At 41.7% G+C, this 27,452-nt stretch overlaps 1 protein-coding gene across 4 annotated transcripts in view; it reads right to left on the minus strand.

Moving 5' to 3' along the window:
- Positions 1–27,452, minus strand: part of CRTC1 (CREB regulated transcription coactivator 1) — a 56,067-nt gene continuing 28,615 nt past the window's right edge. Inside the window, exons 2-14 of one of the 4 annotated variants that reach the window (XM_080384209.1) lie at positions 26,085–26,201; positions 21,061–21,198; positions 18,945–19,006; positions 17,959–18,053; positions 16,555–16,640; positions 16,104–16,147; positions 15,560–15,780; positions 12,651–12,787; positions 11,830–12,081; positions 9,486–9,587; positions 4,118–4,204; positions 3,111–3,210; positions 1–2,345 (exon numbers count right to left, since the gene is read on the minus strand). In XM_080384209.1, coding sequence (XP_080240335.1) covers positions 2,134–2,345; positions 3,111–3,210; positions 4,118–4,204; positions 9,486–9,587; positions 11,830–12,081; positions 12,651–12,787; positions 15,560–15,780; positions 16,104–16,147; positions 16,555–16,640; positions 17,959–18,053; positions 18,945–19,006; positions 21,061–21,198; positions 26,085–26,201 — 1,653 coding nt within the window. In that variant the 3' untranslated portion in view covers positions 1–2,133. Of the gene's footprint in view, positions 2,346–3,110; positions 3,292–4,117; positions 4,205–9,485; positions 9,588–11,829; positions 12,082–12,650; positions 12,788–15,559; positions 15,781–16,103; positions 16,148–16,554; positions 16,641–17,958; positions 18,054–18,944; positions 19,007–21,060; positions 21,199–26,084; positions 26,202–27,452 lie in introns of all 4 variants that reach the window. The other 3 variants (XM_080384208.1, XM_080384211.1, XM_080384210.1) reach the window with 3 other exon arrangements.

The following is a 27,452-nucleotide window of genomic DNA, read 5'->3' on the forward strand; positions in this document are numbered from 1 at the left end:
GTTTGGTTTTTTGTTTTTGTTGGTTTTTTTTGCTTGAAAGTCATGAGAGCTGAGAGAGAACAGACAGGTTTTTATATGAAAAAGCAAACCCAGCTGATGCAGACCGAGCGGAGAGAGCAGATGTGGAACTACCATGCCAGAGGGGGGGGACCAACAAAACGCAACTCATCTTGAAATGAAGACTAGAATGGCTCTTTTATCGAGGCCGTATTTAACAAAAATAGATGGGGATGTTCAACCCCTGCTGCGTGGAAATGCCTTCCTCTAGCAGGTGTTCGATCACCTCACGTTTGGGGTGTTAGGCCCAACGTAATTTTTAATTTAAGCCTAAAAATAATGTTAATTTGTAACTTCTACTGAAGAGAAGGGCCCTGGACTTATTCTGTTACTGTGCAGATTCCAGTGTAACGAAGACAACCTTTTAGCAACTGCTACAAGCCTGGTGGGCTCTCGATAAATCTTTAATTGTGTTGTCAAATGTGATGAGAGCCCCGAGCGCAGAGATCTGGGAATCATTATCAGTTCACTGGGAATCGTTATCAATTCAGCCATGACATTTAAGTGAAACCACCAATTTGGAGTCAATGGATGGTTTGGGTTTTGTGGGTTTGGGGTGTTTTGATTTGTTTTTTTTATCTTCCATTGATAAAGTGCTGTTCACCGGTCCATTATACCGCAGCACAGAATATTAACAAGGACTAACAGAAATAGTCTATTATAAATTTAACAGAATCTCAACCTGTTCGAGGATACAGTACTGTTTGCTGTGGAGCAAGCTATTTTTTCCCCAGGGTGAAAGAAGGAATATCTAAGTTCCTGCCACCCTATTTTGACTATATAAAAGGAAAACATCTAGACTTGCCTTAGGCTTCCTTCTGCTCAACATCTGTTTAAAATTCCAGTTAGTTAAAAATACCTATATATATAATATATATAATATATTTCTGGAATAAAAACACAAAAAGATGTACTGTACAAGTATTATGTAGAGTGCTTCTTCAATTGGCTGTATGTAGTTTAGCTACTTTCCTAATATCCAAATACTTAAATAAAAAAAACAAAAAGATCATAAATAATGGTAACAGAATAAGTAATGAATAAGAATAAAAAATAAAAAATAGTCATCGTGACTTGAGCCAGGCATTGCTATAGAAATGCCCTTCCTGTTGCCCAGGAATCTCTCACAAAGTAAAATTAGAAATATGCTCTGCACGTTAGTCTCCTATATTCTTCTAGCTGCTTTAAAATGTTCCGATCCTTCCTCCGTGCTAATCAAGTAATGAATTATAGTACTTTTTTGTGTGCTCAGAAATGCTATATATATGTATACATATATATAAATATATATATTACATATATATTTAAAAAAAAAAAAAAAAGCTTTGAAACTAGTGTTTACAGTCGCCTTTCATGACTGGCCGGCTACAAAGGCCATCGGGCTGCCAGGCTGCTTTGCCGCTTTGCCAAGCAGGCGAGTTTGCTCGGGGCACGAGAAGAGGCAGCGGGTGCAGGACGACAGTCAAGGAAACAAACCTGCAAACAAACATGGCGCAGCGAGAAGGGAAGAAGCAGCGTTTTACTCTACGAAGCAGGTGTCACAAAGCAGAGTCAAAACCGCCGAAGCTCCCCCAGCCCCTCCCAGAGGTGCCAATGCAGAGATTTGCTTTCGAATCGGGGGGAGGGAAGGGGGGGGTGCCGTCGGCGCGTCCCCCTCCCCGTCTCCAACAGCAGCCACCGGCGTGGTTCGTTCGACAGAATCTCTTTGCCCTTGGCTCTGAACCTTCCTCGCCTGCCCAAAACCACCCCTTTTCTAGTGCAAAAGGATAAACTGACAACTTAATGCTGGAGCCTTGGTGGGGGGAAAGGGGGGGGCTCTGGAGAGGAAAAGGCTGATGGAAACTCCTTACTCATTAATGGCAATGAGCGGATAAGGGGTGAAATACGGCGCGACAGGGAGTAGGGGTCTGCAGCGCTGCAAGCTTAGAACGACAAGCTTTACTCATTGTACATGTTGTACAGGACAGAGCTACTGCTCTCGGCAGCTCCTGTTCTGACACGACTGACCCACTGGACTCTCTAGTTCGGCTGGGCTCCAGGAACAAGCGTCATTCCCACGCTCCTGGCGTCCGCACTTCACAGCCGGTCCATCCTGAACGTGTCCTCTGTGGCGGGGTCGGTGAGGACCATGTCTGGGTCATTCAGCATGTGCAGTCCATCCAAGGTTAAAGGGTCAATTTTGAGTTCATCCAGAGGGAACTGGGAATCCGTATCAAAGCTGACGTCTCCCACTCCTGCCAAAGAGCTGGTCAGTTCTTTTGATAAGCTGGGAGGAGATTCTCCTGTCACTGCAGGGAAGAGGAAGAGAAAGGCATTGGCAGGGCTTAGCAAATACATACTCGCCAGGCAGTCAGGGGATAAAACAGCTTGCAAAAATTCTGGAACGATTTATCGAACTAAGGGGAGCAACATCTATCCTCGTTTCCAGCCGGAGGAATTACAGATTTGTCAGCGCATCTCAAAGCCATTGTAACGGCCTAATAAAAAGCAAAATTCATATATGTACATTTGGGGGCCACTAAGTGGTGTCACTCGAGTCTCTTTTCTCTCCTCTGGCTTTAGGAGGAATAACCTTCATTTGCATCATTCTAATCAGCAAGAGTTCTTGGCTGAAATACGGACTGAATGATGGTTTTCTCAGTGGCCTGTGCAGAAATTGTTTCCAAACATCCCACTGTGACCAGATTCGCCACCATATGTGACACCAAAAAGCCCTTTGTTGGCAAGCCTGACCAGAGCAGCAGAGGAAGAAGTTTGGCTTTTGCAGCTTCTCCTTTGCTGTGGCGGAGGATCCTGTAAATTCAGAGGCAGGGGAAGTCTGTAAGACAATCAGCGCTGCCACTGCAGCTCTACCAGTTTGCTGGGATTAAACAAGAGCCATCGGGCTTGCTGGCACTCGGGAAACACATCACACCGGTAACAGCGTTCGCCCAAGGTGAAACAAAACCTTCACATGCAATGACACCCTCTTCCTTTCTCGGCTCGAAGCGAGCCACTGCACAACAAAGAAACACCGACATGGTCTGGTTGCCGGTTCAGGCACTGATTCTTACCTGTAAGAATGATGTTGGGGATGTTTCCATGGCTGGAGTAATTCAGCTGCTGCGAGTCCTGCAAGCTGCCATGACTGCCGGTAAGTCCCATCATGGCTGCCTGGGAGTAGTTAAGGGTGGAACAAGGGCTGTACAGGCTGTTGGAACTAATGGCGTTTTCTATCATATTAAACTGTTCAAGCTGAAGACCAAGGCACAAAGGAATTATTACTTCTAACCATCAGGAAAGAACAGCAAAACAACTTACAAAGCTCAAGTACGGGAAGCAATATCGAGACAGGCAAACAAATTCATCTTTAGGTTTCGTTGGTCAAAATACGGTCTATTTTCACTTAACTTTCCAGAATAGTTTTCTGCCAAATCCAGAGTGCAGGGGAATGAGGGTGGATGCAAAAATAAAAGTGTTGCTTTTGATACCATAACAACAAAAGAAAAGGTAGCTTTAGAACAAAATAAAAAAAAAAAACCAAACGTAATTCATGCTATTAACTCAGGTATCTGCCCATCAAACACTGCCTCTCAGAAGCCATCTCGGGTTTTCCTGCTAGCGGCATGTATTTCATAGCTGAATGAATCACTGCGCTGCCTGGCCAAACTAACGAAGGCACACGGGTCTGCTCGCTGCGTTTTGGTACCGTGCACGAGCTGTTTGCCAAATTCAGGAGTAAATATTGTTACCACCTACAAGCAAATCCTTCCCAAATGCAACTATGGCCAGAAACGTGGGGGTTTTAAAATTTATTTTCATTATTTTTAATCCAATAAACTTGGCAGAACACCTTTAAAAACATCTGCTGCAATGGCGGAGGGACAAGGGGGAAGGCAGGGGAGGAGGGGGGGGAAGGCAGAAGAAAAGCAATCCCAGAGTATTGCAAACTAAAAATAACAGAAGTAAAACTATATGGACAAAATGTGATCTCACATAAAATAATCAAAAGTTGATCTGTATTTATTTTAAGCTGAAAGTGGCCGAAATATAGCTGAAAATCTGAGATGAATTTGCTCACCTGATGGGATAGGGCATTAGCCTGCCTAGCTGTCATCTGCTGATCATAATAGGAGTCACCAAATACACTCCCCAGAATGGAAGAATGCTGAAAACAAAACAGAGTCTTTATGGTGCAAAAATCTCACAAACAGACGTACCCACGGTGTGCGAGTGACTCGAGCCTTCCAACCGATTCTTCTCAATGTTAGTTAGCAGTGCCCTTTATTATTAACAACCACTAACCATCAGCAAATTCATCAAACATTCGGTATTTCCCTGCAACACGCAAATCCTTCCATGTTACGCTGCCTTTTGGTAAGCACAAAAATACAGTCAAGTAAACCAAACAAACTTCCTCACGGAGGACATACAACACAGAAAACTTCTGATTTATGAAAACAGACGAGTGCGCTAGGTAACACAAGAAATAAATCAAAGAAAAAAAACCAATCAAGCTGCAACTTCAGCTTTTTTGTGAAGGTTTGTTTTTTTTTTTGAGGGGGTGTGTGAAAGACAAACCCCACACAGAAGTAAACTGCACGTTAAATACAAAATGCAATGCAAAGCTGCTCACCAGCACGCAGGTAGCGACTAGCTCACTGCCTCTGCAACCTCGTGTTCACGGCACAGCCAGTTCACTGAGACAACAACATGCCAAACTGACAGTGTAAAGTCATTTCTCTTTTTGCTGCGGATCAGAAAAGTTAACGAGAAAGCCTGGGAAAGCATGTTATCAGCAGTTCGAAGGCAAGAATCTCAGGAGGCATCCCTCAGCCTTGCTAATTTTACTGTCCTCTTTGGCACAACAAGCATTTATCAGTTATTCTCTATCAATTATTCTAAAGGTGACCAAGAATTTGATGTTGAAGTTGTAATACTATTCAATATCGTCCCAAAGAATTGCCAGATATAACAGAAATCACAGAGAGATCACCTCTTATTTTAAAATGTCACAAATCCTGATATTCCAGCTGAAAAAACATCCACTGACAAAGACAAAGACAGCAGCTGTAACAGATGGTGTCTCTAAAAGACAACTTGCACGGAGAGTTTGTATCAGTCTTGAAAAACATAATTCAATACCTTGCACAGCGTTTTCCAGCTGCTTTATCTACACGTTAAAAGAGGAAGGCTACAGTTTTTCTCCTTAAAAACCTAAGCAGCACATGAAATTCAACAAAAGCCTAGGAAATACCAGAACAGAATTATACCAGCCACCACTTAAAAGCACTAAACGCAGCCAGAGATTAAGATACACAAAAAACCAGCAGACGATGTCCACAACAGTGAACATCCACATTTCAGCAAACATCCCATTTAAAACATTCTCCCTCCTGCATCAGCAGCATATCTCAGCGCAGCTTATTTGCAGGTGGCATGCAAGGAAAAGAAGGGAAGTCTCGTATAAAGAAAAACTAAATTGCCCACAACTTCCAGGAGAGGGGACTACCAGGAAAGAAGCAACAATATACTCTTTTTAAAGCAAACAAAAACCTTCCCACCTTCAGCCAGAATCCTCGGCTATCACGTTATATGGATGCTTTGGGATAAATGTGGCATTCAAAGGGAGGAATTCACAGCTCGAGAACGAGACCCCATGGGGGAAGGTGGCTGAAAGGTCAGCACACGCTGCGCGTGCTACAAAACTCCTCGCTGAGCAGATCCTGCCTGATCCAAGAACTGCTCCGAGCACCGCCGTGAAGCGCTTTCCACCGGCTGCAGGCGAGGGTGCGGGTACCATTTGAGTGCCCTTGAGGAAGGGAGAAATTTGCTGCGGAGCAGCGCTGCTGGGTAACGTCAGAACGCTGGAAACACAAGCCTGACGGACCACCACCGTGCTGTGGGAGAGCAAGACACTGGCAGAGGCAGAAACAGGAGCAGACAGCTGCCTCCAGATCTTCATCAGAGGTCACACGGTAACTTCTCCGTAAGCAATGGTTTGACTAAATGAAGCTCATCCTTAAGACTGACTAAGTAGAGCGTGAGCCAAGAAGAGGGATTTATGGGCAAAAGATTAAGATTTTTGATTCACTTGCCTGCGCATTTATGATCTGTCACAGCTACAACCACAGAACAATAATGGCATCTTTGCAGCTTAACACCCTACTCTATGCCCTCCTTAGAGGCAGGGAAAAACTGAAAATGATTATAATTGGAACGGGTCTTCGGATTTATCATCTGGTCCTCAAAACTACTGTCGCTGCTCTATCCCTCGCATGAGACCAGGTTACAAGGAAGTCATCAAACATCACAGGCAAGAGCCGCTTCATGCCTCATCAGGGAAAAGGCAAAGCACTACTTAAATAAATAAAAAACCACCACACTTTTCACTCTTCTTTAAATCACTGTTATCTTGCTTGCTGCCCAGTCACACGTTGAACAACTGCTCAAACTCGGCATTATTCGACCTGCTACACGTGACACTTTCTTCTAAAAACAAAGAAAACAGAGTCAGAAGTGAGAGCTGACTCAAGCAAGCCGATCAGGACCAGCCAGGCTTAACTCTTATCACAGGAAAATTGTTCCTATTTTAAGCGACAAGGCACGGCTTCAGAGCTGTGTGATGTTTTATAACAATTTCTAATGAAAAATCTGCGCTTCGGGATGTCACATCCTCAACATGAATCAAAGCCAGTTCGGACCAACACTAGAAATACAATCGCTATTTGAGAGCTCCAACGAGGATCAAGGTATTTTTCTTCCTTTAACTTCTGACATTTCATTCATGGAGGAGCTTTTCAGAACTAGGGCAAAACCTAAAACCTTTGCATGCCACTAAGCACTGTTCCCATCCTAAAAAGTGTGGAAAACATGAAATATAATAAACAGAAGACCAAAATCTATTTGTGCAAGTCTAGGCTAGTAACTCCTAACAAAACATACAAGCCCATATTTATCCCTCAGCTCTGAAGTATACCGGCTATTACATCTGTAAGCACTGAAACTCCCAAAGGAAATCAACTGGAAATGTCATTACTTCAACACTTCAGAGCCCTAGAATAATTTATCGACAACTCTGTGAAAAACATCTTGCTAACACCATCTCCTCCAGAAACGCGAGATGAGGTCTGTTTTGTCAACAGTACATCTTCTTGGGTTAATGATGTGGTGACTGCAAGAAAAAAACCAAACCCAAACCACAAAACCCCTGGCTTAAATTATTAATCTAAAAATACATACCATATTATCCAGTATAGAGCCAGTCTACTAAAAAAAACATATTTCTATCTAATTGGAACAGTATGCCAGGTGTTAGAGGAGAAAAGCAAGGTAGTAATAAACAAGCCACTGTCAATGAAAAGCCATGCAAACACAAAGCTGAGAACTACAAGCAGAGCTTTTCAATTCGTGTTTGAACAGGAAGACCTTCATATAACAAACACACATCCAAAACAGAAGAGCAAATAGATTTGGAGATGTGGAAAGATGAAAAATAACTTCTGGTGAATGAACCGTATGTGATAAAAATCAGAACGACAGATTTCTATTTTTAGAGCGTGTCACTCATCATACTGGTACGCTGCAGAACGATTTAACCTAAAATTAATCAGAGAAACAGGAACAAGCGGAGGACGCCTACCCGGTCACACCTACTTTATTCCACTCTTGTCAGCCAGTGCCAGACTGTTCCACAACGGGCATGTTCTGCTGTTGGAACCAATCTGCCTTTATGCTTGGCAGTAGATGACTCTACAGTCTAATGGATCCTGCTATTTGGGAGCTGCCCCCATAATTGCAACCAACCCAAATTTTTCTTCCAAACTGTTTTTTTCTTCCCCCATTGCTTCTCTCCACGCTTCATATTTGCAACGACTACCACAGATAGCTCGCTCGGCACTACTAGCTTTTGGTTCATAAAGGAGGCAGGAAAGCTGTCTCATTTTTAATTTAGCGAAAGTAAAGAATTGTGTGGGTATTTTTAAGTGGCCAATACTAAAGTAAGCAGCATTAATAAAACCTCTTCCTTTCACTCAGTTATGGCATCCCACTTGAAAATAGCAAAACCAAAGCAAGGCTTTACAGGATAAAACGGGCCCAGCAGGAAAAATTACAGCCAAGTGTGTGCTCCACTGGGGAGCGCTTGCAGCACTCCAGTACTTTTGGACTGACCAGTGGCAACAAGCCTGTGGGACAAAACCAAGGAGGAGTTATTGAGAAGTCAAGGGGGAAAGAAAAATCAATGCAAAAATCAAAATTGGATGCACTGCCCAAATGAGAACTGGACCTGAGAATTTGCAGCAGGACTTGGCAACAGCTTTGCTCTACATGACAGCCTAGAGGAGTAAGTTTGCTTGTTTTCTTTGAGCCACACAGAGAACACAGCAGAAGTCACAGAAGCAGGCAGAAGAGAGAAGTTAAGAAGCAATTAAGCAAGGGTTAAGAAAATCCAGACAGTCCTGACACTCGGATCTGTTACTGAGCTTACCAGTGACCTGTCTCTGGCTAATGGCAAGGAGAGACGAAGCTTCTGCTTTGGAACCATGAAGGGGCAGAACTTATTTAGATAGGATCCTCCTTACAGCCTTAAAACGTTAAATGATGAAACAGAAAATGTATTTTCAGACTCTGTTGTGATGCTCTGGAAGAATTTCCTGCACCTTATTTCTACAGGTGGGATTTAGGAAAAGGGCAGCCATACGGAGCTCTTTTAGCAGCGTCAGATTATTTCTGCACTGCAAATGCACTCACTCCCTTATGCTAGGGACACCCCCAAAGGCTGCTTAACTGTCTTGCTGCGGGCAGATAAAAATCTCCCTTCGTAGGATTAACACACATACCAAGCTACGACTTGCATATAGGACATGTGGATGTATGAGTAGATACATACACAGGAAGAAAAACCAGCTACCATGCAAGAAAGCGTGTTTACTAATCCACTACTTGCAAGCCACAAGATACAGCTGCTAATTTTTAAGAGCGTTTTCTCCGGTGTTTTCTGTCAAAGTCTACGTTCCCATGTAAAATAAAGGTCCTGATGTCAATGCATTTGGCCACACGAGGGGTATTTGGTGCCACAGGAATTATCCTGCTGCAGGAGGCACTTGCCTTTCCCCCTCTCTCTCTCCCCCCTGCCCTCCCAACCTCAGCCCTCAGCTCCTACCCGACACCGCTAATTGGAAGGGGTCTACCTGGAGGTTCTGTCCACGGCACACCCCAAAGAGGTAACTGAGTTTTAAGAGCATTCAAATAGCAGCTTTGATCAATCAAAAGGCAATTCACCAGCTACTGAAAAACTCTGGAACTGAATGAAACTGCAAACGAGATGAGACATTGGTAATGTATGAGGCACATACAATTACAGCGAGACAACTATGGGTCAGTAATGGAGAGACTCAACTAAAAACAAACACAAGAAGCAAGGCCTGTGGAAGCACAGAGTCCCTTACTTGAGGGGAGCTGCCAGGAGAGAAGCCTTGATTGGAGACAGGAGAGGTGGGAGACTGGTTGGCTGGGGATCCAGCATTACTGCGGTACTGCTGGAGTGAAGCCTACAGAACAACACAGAATTAAAGACCATGGGATTGATGGAAGGTTGGAAAATTATAAACTTCTGGTGTATACAGCTCGAGGAAGCTGGGAGAAACCATCCTCTTCAGCAATTCTTGGCTATGTATGAAGACACGATTACTGTGAACAATGCCGCAAAAAGGAGAGAGTTAAGGTATCAGCGTGGCATGGTCTGGTCTGACTGAAGGGCTGAGAGCAGGGCAGCGCCGTTGTATAAGCAAAACTGCGGAACTATTTTCTCCCTGTTCTCAGTTACACTCAATTAAAAAAAAATAAAAAATAAAAAATAAAAATTAAAATCTGGTCAGCCAATGATTTAGGGAAAAGAAGCCTTGAAAGCTGGGAATAACTCAAAAATAATGTAATTTATTCTTCAACTGCCATACCCACACATTCTTAACCTGTGTTTACATTGCTCTAGAAATCCTTCTCCTATTACTCTGCCTAGTCTTAAAGCCCGGGTGCGTTATCCAGATGGAAGTGTACACCCGGCTGGAATCCTTCGCAACGCTGTGTTTTACCCCAGGACATGGAACAGACACTGTCTGAGAATTCACACTGTGTTTTGCAGGTTTATATTAGTAACATTTCCATTGTTCCCAGTCATCTTGAGAACGCATTTTCAAAGATTTACCTTTTTCGGGGCATAAAGAACCCTGGATTTGAGCAAATTAATAATCTTACTGGCATTTAATGGAATATTGCACTAATTAGCATAAATAGTAAGTACAGCTCTTCTCATCATACTTCCTCTAGAAATTAACAGATGATTGAGGAAAACCTGCAATCCAGTAGTTCTAAGAAAAGGAGTAATTTAATCAGACAGCTTTGCAGCGTGGGAGAACGCTGTACTACAAATGCTTCCCAACACCGAATTCTGTAAATCTCAAGAAAATGTGTCTTAACCCTTCCTGCTATGCATTGCTCCTTACAAACTTTAAGCAGACATCCAAACTACAGCAAAATGAATTTCAATATTGCTTTACAAAAACTGCACAGAAGTTGTCAGTTAGACCGTAACACAGCTCCAACGGCTTTTTGATAAACTAGCTTTAAACTTAGATTTATTTATGAATTATTTCAGTTGCTTTAAAAAGATAAGCACAGCACCCTAAAAGTTAAGGTCGTAAATAAGTTTAGGATGAGGAAAGCAACACAGAAAGCAAAGAATGAAAATCAGAATCATCTATACTAGTAGCTACATGAGGAGCGTCCCAGCGTTTTAATTCTAATACATTTTGAGCGGATCGGTATCCCTTCCACTGCTGGGTTTGTCCTTCCCCCTTCCCCTTCCAATCCTGAAAGGGAAGCAGCTTCTTTCAAGAAGCACTCATCAGCAGGAACTGTTAAAAGTTAGATCCACAAATGAAACCCCCGATCAAGTGCTAGATCACTAGACAACGATTTCATCTCATTCTCAAACCAATTACTGTCACTACAACACTGCCAGGAGGACACAACAGGTCAGACAACACCAGAGATCCTACACAGCAGGGCAGGATGAGCAGAGAACGAGCTGTGAAATTCTTCCCTCGATAGCCTGGAACTCTGACCTTGCTCTGCATTTCGGATTTTCGTATGTTGAGACAGACAGAACATTTCATAACAGACCATGTTAAAACAAGCAAGAAGAAACCTGTCCATAAATCATCGGTGTATGTATGTATACACTCTACCTCCTCTGGGCTTCTGAAGGCAGCCACAAATCCAGTTTTTGAAGATGATAACGTACGCTCTAAAATTCCTTAAAATGAAAGGGTTCTAAAAAGTATAGAAAATACCTGGTTCTCTCAACTTTTGGAAAATGCTTGCTAGCAGGTTTCTTTATTGAAGCTGTTACCTCCTCCAGGCTATAGCACACTGTGTAACATACAATGTGTTGGGGCTGCATTACGCTTAACAGCCGGCAAACGTATCGATGCCATGGCAGCGGCGAAGCATTAAATAAACGCTGATCTATTTAAGCTGCTCTAATCAAACGTGGAGTGGTAAGGGACGCCACTTTATGAAAATACAGCCACCCTAAGCGCACATGAAAACCAAATTTTCCTCTATAAAACATTTAAACGTGGATTCAAACAAAACCATCCTAAGTCTGCTTCAGACTCTGCCTAAAAGTATAATTATTACAAGGGCCGTCCAGCTTGACCTCCGACACTACGCTGCAGGCTACCAGGTTTTCCAAATGGAAGCTCTATCATTTCCAGCTGTGCCCAAGCTTACCGAGTTGATGTCTATTCCCATTGATGGTTGGGTCTGGCTATCAGGAGGTGACTGTGGGATGGTAGAAGGTACCGTGACAGAGAGTGGGGGGAGCTGTGTTCCTCGCTGTAAACCAGAGGTCTGCATTAAAGGAGTATTCTGAGGCAGGGTACTTGCCACCTGCGTCTGCTGCTGTTGTTGGGAAGTTGTCTGGGTGAAAAATGGATATGGAGGAAGCTGCTGCTCCAGAGACAATGCATCCATAGCCACGGCCTTAAAAAGAAGAATCAAAATCATCCATGCTGGCAGGTAATTTCCCTTCATTTTCAAGCCCATCAAGTTTCACACCAAGGGAACTGTACTAAGTCAATCTCATCTTGCATTTAAAGAAACGTTTCCTAAAGGTTCAGAAACAGTCAGGACCAGGTTTCAAAAGGCTTAGTATCACCTCCAGTGTACACTAAGCAAATACTCTAAAAGCCCAGTTGAATGTCCAGGTCAGACATCAATAACCCAGTCAGCGGCAGTCTCACATTCAGGAATTCAATTTAAAAATCTAATTGAGTTTCTCCCATAAATCAGAGAAGTATCTTCAAAATTTCACAACTAACTCTGGGATGATAACGCTGCCGGAAAGTGTCCTAACAGGTGTTTTTTACCACGGTTCAAGAAAAGCAAAAGTAAAATCTGTCCCCTCTACAAAGCTCTCCCTTATTAGGGCTCTGAATTAACGAACACATTTACAGAAGAAAATTACAGAAAAAGAGATGAAGTTACAGCCAGCTTCTCCTCGGTAAACAATCTGTGATTGAAAACTTTGAGCTCTCCAAGGAAGGTCCTACCTGAGTAATCGGTGACAAAGGGGAAAGCGTAGGAGACATCTGCTGTGACTGTGGTCGTCTTGAGTCTGCACTCAAGGAGAGAGGGCTGACGGCTGGCTGGCGGTGCTGCTGGGAAGGGGCTGGCGTCGTCGTCATTCCTGCCAGGAACAAACCAACCAGCTTAAATGGGAACAGAGCAATGGTTTATTGATACTTGTACAGGGGTGATTACCTAAAGGATGAAAAATTAACGGTGTGAGTGGACAACTACTTAATGCAAAGCACTGAATGCACCTTGGCCAATCAGGCTTGAACTCACTAGCTAATTTGCAATTAATTTTGTCAGGCTGAAGAGCAGTAGGATGAGTGGAAGATCCTTGTGGTTTATCCTGGACCAAACCCAGTCATGGTTGTTCAGGTTCGTTCAGACACTGACTTGAAATTGAAATAAGCAGAGCAGCTTCAGCGGTTTACAGAAACAATAGGTATCATTCTCGCACACCTCCCGGGCCGCACGCACTGAACCCAGAAAAGCACATTCTGCTCTATTTGTAAGGGCTCAAACTTCAGAAAGAAGATAACAGACCATATAACAAGAATAATCAGAGGGCACTTGAGATATTATAAAAGCAAACACCTATTTCATGGAAAATGCAGAAGAAAAACTGGTTGCACAGGAAGTACTCCATTTTTAACGGCATACCAATGCACAGGAAGGCAGGAAACATCCTTCACACTCTAAAGATCCACGACCTAGCAGGGGGTCGGGATAAACAATTCAAGCATTTTAATTTTGTTCAAATTCAAGACAAAAAACTGGAAGTTTTGCAACCTCCTCTATTTTCTGCCTCACCCCAGAGGAACTGAGACACCCTGGAAAGTGATTTCAGGACAATCTAGCTGGTGAGCTGTTCTTCTAGAGCTGCCAGAAAGGAGGAATTCACAAGAGCCTGTGAGCTCCTAGGCACTTGGCAAATGTTCAAGGCTTCCAGGCAGGCTGCCAGGGAGCCAGGAAGTCCGGGCTGCCAAGGAGCCAGCAGGCAAACTGGCTCAAACGGCACAGATTCTGAAGACTGCCTGGCTTCGCCTGCGATGTTTTCAAAATCAACACTGTCTCACGGAACATGTCAGCGAACTGACAAACTCAAATGCACTGATGTGTAATCTGAAATTGCTGGCAGTTCTTTGTAACTGGACAGGTGTTTGTTCCCCCACCTTTTCTTGGGGCTGCTGAGGGCATGCCTGTGCAAGGCACACAGCTCCTGCAAAAGGTTCAAAAGCCTTTACACTTTCTGCTGAAGAGCTAGAAGATAAAGGGCAAGGAAAGCTTGAAGAAATCAGTTAAAAAAAGCGCCAAACAGTGACTATGCCAACGATTAAACTATGGGATAGTCTCCAAAGAGAAGCAGCGAAATCATCAATGAGTATATTTTTTTTTTATTTGTTATGTCTTTGATAGATCAGGAAATGTTTTCAAAGCAATTATATACTTACCGGTTTGGTTTTATACCATTTACTCTGCTAATTATAGGTACAGCAAAAAATTGAGTGACCCGATCTGGCTTAACTCCATGCAAGTAGTTTGTTTCTTTTTATACAACAGTTCTGTCCGCACAGACTCGCTAAATTCTACTTGAGCAACAGCCCATCTCTGAAACTCTGTACAGTCTCTTTTGAGACCAGAAAACTTGTCACAGGATGCTGAAAGCTGCTGCCCTACTCTGTACTTAAAATGGTTAAACCACCTTCTTGCTTCATTCTTAGATATAACTGCTCAGTCGTAACACTATGCTAACGTGATTAGAATTATTTCCTTTTCCCAATATATGAGAGGATTTTTAAGTGGGTAAGGGAATCCTGCCTAACACAGGAAATACACTGGCATTTTTTGGATACAATGCCTCATTTCTATTCTAGGAATCAACTGACTGCAACTGTCACTGACAACAAACGAATGCAACCCACTTCACAACTATTACAGTACGACCCAGTGAAATTATTTAAAAAATAACCATCGCCAGTTTAGGCTATTTGCCTATAAAGTTAATGTGTCCTAAAATTATCAGGTGATCAGTATGAATATTATAAATTGCCAGCATGACAAATGTTTGTTGGTTTGTGGGGTTGTTTTGTAAAAAATAAAAATTATCAGTACTGCCCAAGTCCAAGAACCCCAACAACCACAACTCAGACTCACCATGCTGAACAGCTCAAACAGCAACTGCACACGAGAAGAATTTGTAACAAAACCTACACTGCTAGAAAGGCAACAATTTCAACACAAAGGCACCATAGCGAGAGCTCTGAGAAATTAAGGTGTGCACTTGGTATTATTTCCCAAAGCCCTGCTTATTATGTTGCCTGAATATTCAGGGTATTTTCAAAACTTAAGCAGTCAAGTTCACAACAACCAGCACACTTTGTAATGGCTCCATATCATTCTTAAATGCCCAAATGAGAAAATCTGCTTCAGATGAAGCAAGCAGTGTTCCCTCCCCAAAAGAATCCTCACACTGAAAAAAAACACCCCAACATTCCAAAGGAACGAAAACAAAAGCCCTACTCTAAAATGTTTCCATAACACAAGTGCTGCTGGTGTTAAGTACAATGGATTACAAGAGAGGCACACTTTGGATGCTAGTCTCTCCTGTAGTCTTATACATAAAATACAACAAAAAAAGCAGATTTGGGCACCAAGAACATGAGAAAAATGAAAGACAATTTGTAAGTCATATAACTAAATACAGCTGTCTCATTTTTTTGTACAGAAATGGCTTGATACAACTTGTTTACAAAGAAACGTCAATCAACAGCAAAATGCAATTACCTCTCAGACAAAACAGTAATATTCAGCAAGGGAACTTCCATAATTTAAGACAAGTGACATATTACGGACAATCTGTAAAAACACCTGAGTGTTATGATCTTACCCTGACTGGCAGTGCTGATGCCCAAGTGAGTCAGATTGGCAGCAAGATTTCCGGTACTATTGGAGCTACTCAGGGCTGGGAATGTGGATTCCTCAGGATCTAACGGTGTTGGAAGAGGGGAGGGGAAATGGATGTTTGTCAGGTCTGGCAGGGAGCCACCCGTGTTATGCGTAGCAGGAATCAGTGTTGTAGTGTTTTCCTGGTCAGCTGATGGAAAGATGCTAAATAAGGGAGAGACAATAAAACAAAAAAAAAAAAGACATATCTCAATTTATATTTCAGTCTGGACAGATTTTTATAAGATTTTTTTTTTATAAAGGAAGTTGCCATATACAGAACTATATATTGTATTTCGGATAAACTAATAAGAGATGTAATAGCCAGTGGGTCACTTATAGAGGTTCTGGCTTGGCTTGTCAGTATCTATTGCAGTGTTACACCATCAAAGAACTTTTCAGAAACCTCACAAGCAAGAGGACATTCAATACAAAACATTCTCTCTTAAAGACCTCAATACTCTTTAAAATAAATTGCTAAAACTTACTTGATTCCTGGAACTTCACATGATTTAGGTCTTGATGACCCAGTCTAAAATAGAAGGAAGATGTTTTTAAAAGCAAAGATACTGCTAGAGATTAATGCTTAGGATATACTTCAATTAATAAGTTTTACTCAATTTAACATGTTTCTACAGAAGAGCTATTCCTCTACACAAGAGCTCTGTGAAGCTCTTAGAAGATGTCTGTCACCTTTTTTGCTTTATTGGCCCAACAAGGCTCAAATTCAAGTTTCTCCTGATATAATCAAACATGTGCATGCATACATACATATAGAGTGCCTTTCTGATCTAATTAACATTGAGTGGTTTGTTTCCAATACAGCATTTAATCTAATCTCTGCAAGTAGTTTGTTTTGGTTGACAATATTCAGAGCATTAATTCACTTAATACTTTCAGAAAATAAAATCTTTACACTTTGAAATGGGAGATTCCTACCTTTTTAGTGTCCCATCCTTGCTTAGAGAGGGTTTTGTCTGCCTCAGAGGTGGTTTCCTCCATTCCAGGGACAGTCAGTAATAAAACTAAGAAACGAGAACAAAAGGAATCATATTATAATATTAAGTGTCTCAGTAAGAAATTTTCAGATTTGAAATCTAACCATTTGAAAACTCTTAAGTAATCTAATATCAATGAATATGAAACAGTAGCATTCTACTGTTACGAGATCAAAATTAAAAAAAAATAAATCAAAGACCAGAGACCAAAATTGTATTTAATTAGCAAGGAGGCATTATCGGCTTAAAAAAACCCAAATAATACTGAAAAAAATTTTGGCCTCCAATATAGTCTGCTCAGATCTACATAGAAAAGTGTATCTTGGGACCTAGTTTTTCCTATATTTTGCATTTTGCACAAGTGATATATATACACCTGGTATATCTAACAGGTGGCCGAAAGGACAATTCCAGCGGGGAAAAATCCAGACCATCTCCCCTGGGAAGAGAAATGCTCTAAAGCTGTTATTTCTCCATATTCCAAGTACGTCTGTTCAAAGCAAACAACAGTGTCATCATGCTAACATCAAGGTGACGAAGAAACATCAAAAGGAAGCCCAGTCAGATCTAACAGAAGCCTTTCACAACAACAACCATAAATCTGTATTTATGTAATACTGCTTAAGTTGATCATTGTTTAATATTTTGCTGTTGTAGAAGTATACGGAAGAGCTGCAGTACAGGGTACATGCATCCAACTTGTGCGTTCACCTGTCTCTGGGTGCTTATTGAACGATTAAATTTCTCCACACAGATTTAAGAGCTTTTAAGGTATTTCTGGAACTGACAGCCGGAGCAGAGGCCAGCAGAGGGCAGCCGAATTGTTAGTGCCGTAGGGCTGCGCTGCTCCAGCTTGTAACTGGAAATGTTACTGGAGAGAACCGTTTGTAAGCATTGCAGCCAAGAGGGTATATCCACTGGTGGCCTCAATGCCATAAATAAAACCTAGATGAAGCCTTGCCACCTCACGATATTGTTTCACCAACTATGAAATGCCTGTGAGCTCTACATTTGTCTAGAAGTTATCACAAACCTCTAGTACCGCTGAGAGCAAGTCTAACCACCAGAGTCCCACAAGCCCAGATTACTTTTCCCCATAGGTCTGAGAATAACAGAAAACAGCGTTCAGGAAAATGTTCTGTCTTAGATTTCTGTAGTCTTTTCTGGATTTCAGTACCCAGAAGAGTAAATAGGGTCCTTTGTTTCAATTCCCATGTAACTGAATTTAGGAAGTGTTATGTACATGTGTATTTATAGAAAGAGATTAACACCAGTACATGTGCAGGTAATCTGAAGTACAATGCTTTGATAGTTACAAATATTTTTACTGGTTTTCTCTGTTTACCTCTCTTCTGCTGCATATCCTGTGACCCTCCTGAAAAGGATTCTTGTTGAGCTGGAGTCATAGTACTCTGGTGCAAAGCAGAATCCGAATTTGTCCTGAAAGGAAGGCAAAAAAAAAAAAAATTACTGTCAGTTTCTCTAAATAAAAGAATGCTTAATCCCAGACAAATGTAACCAACTCAATAAAACCTGAATACTCTGCATTAAAAAAACAAAATCTATATATGGCATACACCAGACACAATTTTCCTTGTGAAACAATCAATTCACAGAACAAATTAGTTCAAGTTTGAAGAGCAATTGTTTCAATAATGGGATTGAGAGGAATACAGGATAAATTGGTTGCCGTTGTTAGAAAATAATTTGATATGCTTTGTTAAGATTATGCATGATCAAATAATGCAATTTTTAATTTGAAAGCTGCTTATACATACTTTGGTTACACTAGTCTTTGAAAAGCAAGCATCCCTGTTTCATAGGGAGGGAAAATGACTGGTTCAGGATGCATGTGGAGACGGGAACCTCCACGGTCAACACATCTCTCATGACGAACAGTCCTTCGCTCGGGAACGCAGGCCACCACCTAGGCGAGCCAGAACCTCCAGTGTCAGGAGCTCGAGGGGCAGGAACAGGCAACTCTGTTCCTTTCCACTCGAACGCTCGTGAGGGCAGACTAACCCAGTTTCTGTGCCATGAGAAATATCCAAGTCAATTTATCAAAAATACCGATTTACCACTCAATGATTTTGGGGGTATGTCTTCGACCATCTGGCAAGATTTACCTTCACACAGATCACATGAGCTGACATCTTAATTTTAAAAGCAGGTCATCTAAAAGAATAAGCATAATAGAAGAAAAAACCCCAATTTCGAAATTCAGGAAGGCATGGCAACTCGGATGGCCAACTCCTGTGAGGAACAATAACAGCCTGTATCGGAGAATGCAGTTCAAATACTAAGACACATGAACACAACTGTGCCACTAACCTTCTCCAGCTTGTGTCTGAGGGAGGTGACAGATACACAGTGCCATACGGACAGCTGTCCACGTGATTCCATCAGTTAAGGGGAAGAACATTGCTTTCTCATTTAAGTAGGAGGCTTATTTGAATTCTTTTCCCAAGGAATAATTCAAATTGCCCCGTCAGAACCACTAAGCTCACATGAGAAAGGCAAGCGGATTCCCTACAGGGAACACACTGACTTTAAAAGGACACTCGAAACGAAGTATTATCGGGATTGTTGTAATGTTTGAGCAACAGGACAACCATCCTTCTTTTCCCTTTCTGAGCATCTAACTCTTCCCTGAAAAGCCATCATCCTTCCACTCTCCCACACATACATTCCCTTTAGCTCCATCAAGCCATCCAATTGTGGCAGATTTTAAGCCAGCCAGAAATAATAACCTAATTCACTCTCACAAACGGCAAGAAGAAACAGCACTTGGCAAATACTAAACTGATGAATCAACTTGTAAGAAAACACACAATGAACTGCAAAGAATTATTCTGGTTTGGATTTACTCAGTTCTGAAAAGAAACTCAGTTTCACCAAGACTGCCTTGCCTTTTCATAGAATCATGGAATGGTTTGGGTTGGAAGGGATTTTAAAGATCATTCAGTTCCAGTCCCCTGCCATGGGCAGGGACCCCTCCCCCCAGCCCAGGCTGCCCCCAGCCCCATCCAGCCTGGCCTTGAGCCCTGCCAGAGATGGGGCACCCACAGCTGCTCTGGGCAGCCTGTCCCACCGCCTCACTGCCCTCACGGGGAACAATTTCTTCCTTATACCTGATCTAAATCTCACCACTTTCAGCTTAAAGCCATTCCCCCTTGTCCTATCCCTATGTGCCTTTGTAAAAATCCCTCTTCCGCTTTCCTGTATCCCCCCTTTGGGTACTGGCAGGCTGCTATAAGGTCTCCCCGGAGCCTTCTCTTCTCCAGGCTGAACCACCCCAACTCGCTCAGCCTGGAGAGGGGCTCCAGCCCCCTTGATCATCTTAATGGCCTCCTCTGGACTTGCTCCGACAGCTCCACATCCTTCTTACATGGGGGGCCCCAGAGCTGGAGGCAGTACTGCAGGTGGGGTCTCACAAGTGGAGCAGAGAGGGAGAACTCACCTCCCCCAACCTGCTGGCCACGCTGCTTTTGATGCAGCCCAGGATCCAGTTCGCTTTCTGGGCTGCAAATGCACATTGCTGGATGATGTTGAGCTTCTCATCCACCAACACACCCCAGTATTTCTCCTCAGAGCTGTTCTCAACCCATTCTCCGCCCAGCCTGTATTTGTGCTTGGGATTGCCCTGACCTACATGCAGGACCTTACACTTGGCCTTATTGAACTTCACGAGGTTCAGACGGGCCCATCTCTCACACCGTGACGGTCCCCCTGGATGGCGTCACGTCCCTTCCCTCCAGCGTGTCGACCACAACGCACAGCCTAGTGTGATCGGTTAACTTGCTGAGGGTACACTCGATCCTCCTGTCCGTATCACCAACGAAAATGTTTAACAGCGCTGGCCCCAACACAGACCCCTGAAGAACACCACTCGTTACTGGTCTCCACTTGGACATCGAGCTGTTGACCACAACTCTTTGAGTGCAACCATCCAGCCAATTCCTTACCCACCAAGTGGTCCCTCCATCAAATCCATGTCTCTCCGATTTAGAGACAAGGATGTCGTGCAGGACAGTATCAAATGCTTTGCACAAGTCCAGGTAGATGACATCAGTTGCTCTTCCCTCATCCACCAACACCGTAACCCTGTTATAAAAGGCCACCAAATTTGTCAGGCAGGATTTGCCCTTAGCGAAGCCCTGTTCGCTGTCACCAATCAATCAAAGGATCTCAATCCCTCTCAGCCTCACATGTATCATTATCCCCACTTAGAGCTGAGGAAACTGAGAAAGGTAAATGCTTACTTTACAGAATAGTAGGTATTTATAGACTAGATCACAGTTCAGAAAAAGCAGATGACATTAACTGAGATGGGAAGCAACTCTGCTGACAGGTGAGGAGGGGAGGAAGAAGGGAACTGTAAAAACTGAAAACTGTGATATTGTTGGAAAGATAGGTGTTCACTGCCAGCTCATGAACCAAAGGATATTTGTCTTCCATGTTTATCCACAGAGAGAGGGCGTCGATGCGGGGAGCCAAGACGATTTCTGTCACGATACACTCTGTCCACCAGACCATGATGCCGAGTTGTCCTGCTTGTGTCCAACCCCGATGACTGAAAAGGAGTCTGAGAGACACACATGAAGTTATAAGCAGAAAAATACCTACGCAAGCAGTCTGCCCAGAACCTATTCATATTGTATGCAAGGCTGTATTATTCCAAGGAATGAAACTCAAAAAAGCCATGGACAAGTGTAACTATGTAAATTTTTTCCCCAGCAACATTTTTACTATAGCCATGGAAAGCAATTACCGAGGCTATCTCTTCCAGGCAGAGATTAGAGACAAGCGGAGGCAGACCATGCTAGACCTGCCCTCTCATAAATCAGCGCTGCTCTCCAACCTTTGTGTCTCTAAAATACCACAAGCGAGTGTGCCAGGGAGCCTACTGACAACTGCTGTTTACATTCCCTCAGTGTAGCATGCAGCATGCATCCAGAAGGAACATGCTGGCAACCAGAGCTTAAACTACAAGGGCAGGAGATGCAGGAAGAAGATGCACGGTGAGCCTAACATTCACCAGAATATGCCATGTTCTCTCAAAACTTCCTTTCACTCCTCCTTTCAACATCATTATTTAACAGGGGACACTGACAGAATTAAAAGAAAAAGAAAAGCAGTTTCCTTCCTCCTCTGTCTAGAAAAAGTTTCAGTATCCGATATTTTTTAAGTGATTTTCATTTCATTTAGGTTGCGCAGTGAACCTAGGTGCGTTGATTCCACCTTGAATCTTATTGGCACCAATAACTTGAGAGTTTTTACTTGTCAGCGAGTGATTTCAGAGAATAAGGATGGCAGAGAAAGGACAGGGATGATGAGTTCCCAGGCTAAACTGGAAAACTTCTACATTTTCAAAAGCCTTTCCCAGCATATACCTGCGGGGGGGAAAAAGGAAGTACCGAATGGTCAACCTCTACTCATACTTCAACAGCAATATATGGGTCTCTGGGGAAAAAAAAGCTACACAGTCTTCCACTCCTTGCCAATGTGAACAGCTTTGCTGAGTCCCTCAACACCATCTGTTTGCAAATCCAAAATTTCCTCCTCCATTCAGGTGCTGCACGTGGCAAATGCACTGTCCTGTCTGCCAAGCCATGAAACCATCTGGCTTCCATATTAAAAAAAAAGAAGGAAAAAAAAAAAAAAGATTAAAGTATCTGGCTTTGGCTGTTTAAATTATTATTTCTAAGAAGTTTTATAAATATTTTGTTTGCAGTAACTTTTTTAAGAATCTTTCTACTATTTTAAACTCTTTTCTATTTAAGCAATTAGACTCCTCTCCCTCTATGCACACATAACCTGTGTTAATATAAATGGATACAAACTGGCCGTGGTGTTTATTTTCTCATTTCAGGGCCAACACTTTATATGCAGCAGAGTATTGCTTAAGTCAACATGGGACTAGAGAGAGCACAGTGACTTTTTACTATACTCTCAGCTATTAAGATCGTGGTGTTTTGCTTCAGTTCCTTAGCAAGAATGACTTTCTTGTACGAAGCCTTAGAAACCTCAAGTCACGGCATTTCAATTTTAAATAATTTACATTAAAACACATTGGTTTCATCTCTGCTGCAAACACTAACAATCTATTTGTTTACAGAACACAGAACCAGGAATATTCATACTTCCAAAACAACAACAAAAGGTCTCAAACTCTTCCTCGTACTGCTGTTACATCAGATCTACCCCAAAAGGCAGCAAAATTTGCAAATATATGCGTGCCTGGACGGTCAACAGGAAAAGCAATTTCCTATGCCAGTGGTCTGAACCACAACGTTTCTAAAAAAGGAGAAGCCAGCTTGAAGCATACAGAATGCAGATCTCACCTGGAATTGAAAAGGAACCAATGCATATGAGTATACAGACAAAAAAGTTGAACTCAAAAATAGTAATTTTTAAAAGTCTTCCCATTTTCAGGCACAACTTCTGCATTAAAAACACAACAAAAATCTGATTTGAGTGCAACAGTGGCACAAGTAAACATGGACCATGCCCCATCACAAGGCCACAATTTATAGAGCAAGGAATTTTGGGGCAATGCTGTTCTCTGGCTTTCCAGGAACAAAGACCCCAAGTGAATCCCTAACTTGCTTAGGGAAATCAGAAAATACAAACACTTGAGAAAAAAGGTATCACCTCCAACAGGTCTGGCTTCTCTCACAGCAACTATCCAAGGAAACTTACTCTGGACCAAACACCAGGCAACACGCCTTCATTAGAAACCCCATCGCTGCAAGGCACATGATATTTAACTATAATAAACAACTGTGATAAAAAAAAACCAAAAAAAACCCACAACAACAACAAAAAACACAAAAAAAACCCCAAACCACCCAAACAGATCTAAGCATCAATTTTATTTGGAAAATTAAGAACTTGAACTGTTTTGCTTCCCTGAAAAACATTCAGGGATCTGAGATCAGAACCAAAACTCCACAAAACATTTAAAAAAAAAAAAAGGGGGGGGGGGGGGGCAGCTAAATACAGGCAGGAAGGAAAAAGCTCAGTGCTCTAAAGAACCAGTGTCCCTTTAAGATTTATCAAGACATTAAGAAATAAAACTGAGCAAGGCGGGTGAGGGGGAAAGAGAGGAGCAGTACCTACTGACAGTCTACATTTCAGTGCCTCCTGGTGACAAGCAGCATTTGGGTAATCATTCTGCCTTTCCCGATGGAGTTCAACATGCAGGCTAAGTGCACATGCTCAGAGATGGCTTTAATCACAGGCCAAGACAGTGCCAAATAAACCACCGTCTGCATCAAATTAATCCCCCATAAATCATAAATAATCACATGGCAGATCACAGCAAGTCCAGGAAGTCTGTATAGGAATTATTATGCATGTTCCAAACCGGGATGCATGGCAAAACCTGTATTTATGTGACAGACCATAACTCCTTTGGAGCTGGGACGGTGAATCAAATAAATACTGCGCATACCAGAAAAAGTGTAACATGTGCTAAAATACGTATCTACCTGGGCAAACAGTACACCAGTCCTAAATACGTATTTGCACAAACCTAAATACTTGTTTACCAAAGAGACAGGAACTGCTCCAAAGGCTTCTGCCAGAGCTCCGTTGTGCTGTAAATGCAAAGAACCAAGATTCTCAGACACTAACGCTCTCACCAGAGACAACCAGACAGGCTTTACCTGATGGGCACATCATACAAATATCTTTTGGCAATTTCATCATATTTTAGCTTAAAAGTGAAAAACCTGCAAAGCATTCATCACTGACACAAATACATGGGTTTATTTTGTTGCTTGTCACCATTTGTTATCTGTAACAGTATCAACTTTGGATTTCTGAGAGTGTGTGTGAAAAATAATATATAGAAAGGTGGAGTTTAAGGACAATCTTCCTCCAACCATTCATAAATTTTTTAATATTCACTTTCAAGCACTACTAGTTTCAGGACTAAAACAGTCTATGTAATAACCATCAGTAATGGCCATCAAGCTCCAAAATACTGAATACTATTGCTTTAAAAGAACAGTAACCATGAACCTCCTTAAAAAGAAGAGAAAATCTTGAAGAGACCAGATGCTTGTGGAATAATACTAACATTACAAACCTCTGCACTGTGTTCCCTTACGGCAACCAGATTAAAATAGACATTTGCCTCTCCTCTTGCACAAGATTCAAGCTTTTAACCTTCACAAATTCAGCTGTCTACGTGTATTTCAAAAGGCCTAGTCAGAGGACATCAACAGTAGTTTCTCCATATTTATTAAGCCAGCTTTCATCAGAAAACCACAAACTGCAAAATTTAATTCTTAACCCATCCTTGCGAGATAAAAGCGTAAAAGTTACTGCTCAAAAAAACTAATTCAGAAATTTTAATTATTTTAAGACCCCTAAATCAACTAACTACAGAAATCAGGAGCCCCAAAGTATCCATCACCTAATCCTATCCACTATACATCTTCTGTCCAAACATGCTTACTAACAGCAAAGCTTTCACACAAAACACTGATTTTCTGTTTATAGTGCCTCACCTCTGGAGTCACAACAGCAGAAAGAAAAAAAAAAAAAAAGAAGAAAAAAAAGAAGAAAAAAAAGAAGAAAAAAAAGAAGAAAAAAAAGAAGAAAAAAAAGAAGAAAAAAAAGAAGAAAAAAAAGAAGAAAAAAAAGAAGAAAAAAAAGAAGAAAAAAAAGAAGAAAAAAAAGAAGAAAAAAAAGAAGAAAAAAAAGAAGAAAAAAAAGAAGAAAAAAAAGAAGAAAAAAAGAAGAAAAAAAAGAAGAAAAAGAAGAAAAAAAGAAGAAAAAAAGAAGAAAAAAAGAAGAAAAAAAGAAGAAAAAAAGAAGAAAAAAAGAAGAAAAAAAGAAGAAAAAAAGAAGAAAAAAAAGAAGAAAAAAAAGAAGAAAAAAAAGAAGAAAAAAAAAAGGCCAATACATCCCTACATTTACTTTTCAGCCAGCCCAACGAAAAACAACTATTCTGATATCAGTTTGTATCCCAGTCCTCCTTCTCCTCTCCTGAAATCCACACATTACTCCCCTGGAACACGCTATGGGGAACCTTCTTCCACACCTTCATCACCTTGCATTATCTGCTTCCACTTTTGCTTTGAATCTGCAGTATCTTTGCAGAAGATTTCATTATGAATTTGGTACTGAACAAAAAATAACAACCCCAACCACGATGAATATTCACTGACAAAAAGAAATTGCATCGCCTCTGTGTATTCTTGCCACAAAAGCATCATGACCAGGGACAGGAGAACTAATATCTACCACTAGATATATACAATACAAAAATATCCACACATCCTATACACAACTATACTCCACTCCAAAAGAGCAAAAATTTTGCAAACAGGGTGAGCTGCTGAGGCCGTGGTGCTATGTTCTGAACCAGCAGCTAGTTCATGGTGACCTGTGAGGAAAAAGTAGTACCCAGGCACAGCATTAATCAACAAAAAGAAAGAAATACCCTATTAAACTCACCTGGAAGGGGAGATCCATGGCACTGTTTCCAATCTGATTCACATTTGGCAGTGACCCACCATAGTACTGGCCACGACTCTGTCCCAGTTGCAAATATTGGGTTTTCTGCAGCTGTAACTAAAAGAAAAGGAGTAGGAAAGCATAAGGGTAAAGTCACTTATGGCAAGTCATTTATTTTTCAACTGTTTTAACTGACTCAACTTGACACCGTGTGCGTTATCACCAAGAATGGATACTATCTACAAACAGCACAAATTCAACTGCTGTGAGTGAACGTCGATCTTCTCCACAAAGCACAGTTGGCAAACTGCCACGCTGGGTCTTGTGTGATAGTGTAAAGTGATGGAAGAAAAATCAACTCCACAGTCAGCGATCATATTTAATTTCCAACAAATAACCACCATGCGAAACCACACCGTTCTTCTACCAGCTGCTATTCTGAAAACCGGGATGTAAAAAACCTGTGTCAGTCTGATCATGACACTAATATCAGAATTAGCCAGCTGTTTACGTGTGCGATATAGAAATAAGAAAGTCATCTTGATTTAGTTTGAGGATACTGTTTAAAGAAACATTCAACCTTTTAGCAGCCCAGGTAACAGAGATGTTACAGTACGTTGTAGCTTTGCACCATTAGATAACTGCTTTGGTTTCTTGCATCGGGAAAAGCTCTCTAGAAAGTGTGGAGACACAGGTTTTCAAAGAAAACCCAACACAAAAAAAAACCACAGTGAAGAATTCCTTACTGAACAGGTATACAGGAAAATAAACGTTACAGACTACAAAGTTTCAATAAATGCCAGATATCATTCTTTAGTTCTGAATGACACCTCTCTACTAGAATATTCTAGTATGCTTTCCCATAGCTGTACACATTTCTGGTGTACAAAAAAACAGTGTGCAAGAGAAAGTTGTTTCTTTTCTACTCAAACATCCACTTATTTTCATTGTCACTTCTTTCAGAAGGCTATACTGTCTCAAGAGCTCTTATTAAGAGCTACAATTTTTGATTAATCTTTTGTTAATGACCTGTGTAGATTTTTTAGCATAGTAGCACCAATATTTAAAATAATTTCTCCATCAATTCTGTAATGTTCACAGCAAACACATATAGATTTAATAACACACTGCCACCAAAGCCCTATTTTACACTGAAAAAGCAGAATTTGCAATCATTTGAACACAACAATCCTGCTCCCAGGGCTGCATCTTCCAAGGACTCAAGAAACTACAATTAAAGTAGCAAAGAAATGAGCTTACATAAGCTCCTTCTCCTCCCACTGTGGAGGAGTACATATTTTATAATGTATGTTGTTCCTCACTAGATGTCAACTGGCTGTTTTTGCACTCTAAAATGCAAGAACATTC

The sequence above is a fragment of the Falco punctatus genome (genome assembly GCF_963210335.1).
Source record: "Falco punctatus genome assembly, chromosome: 4".
Classification (NCBI taxonomy): Eukaryota; Metazoa; Chordata; class Aves; order Falconiformes; family Falconidae; genus Falco; species Falco punctatus.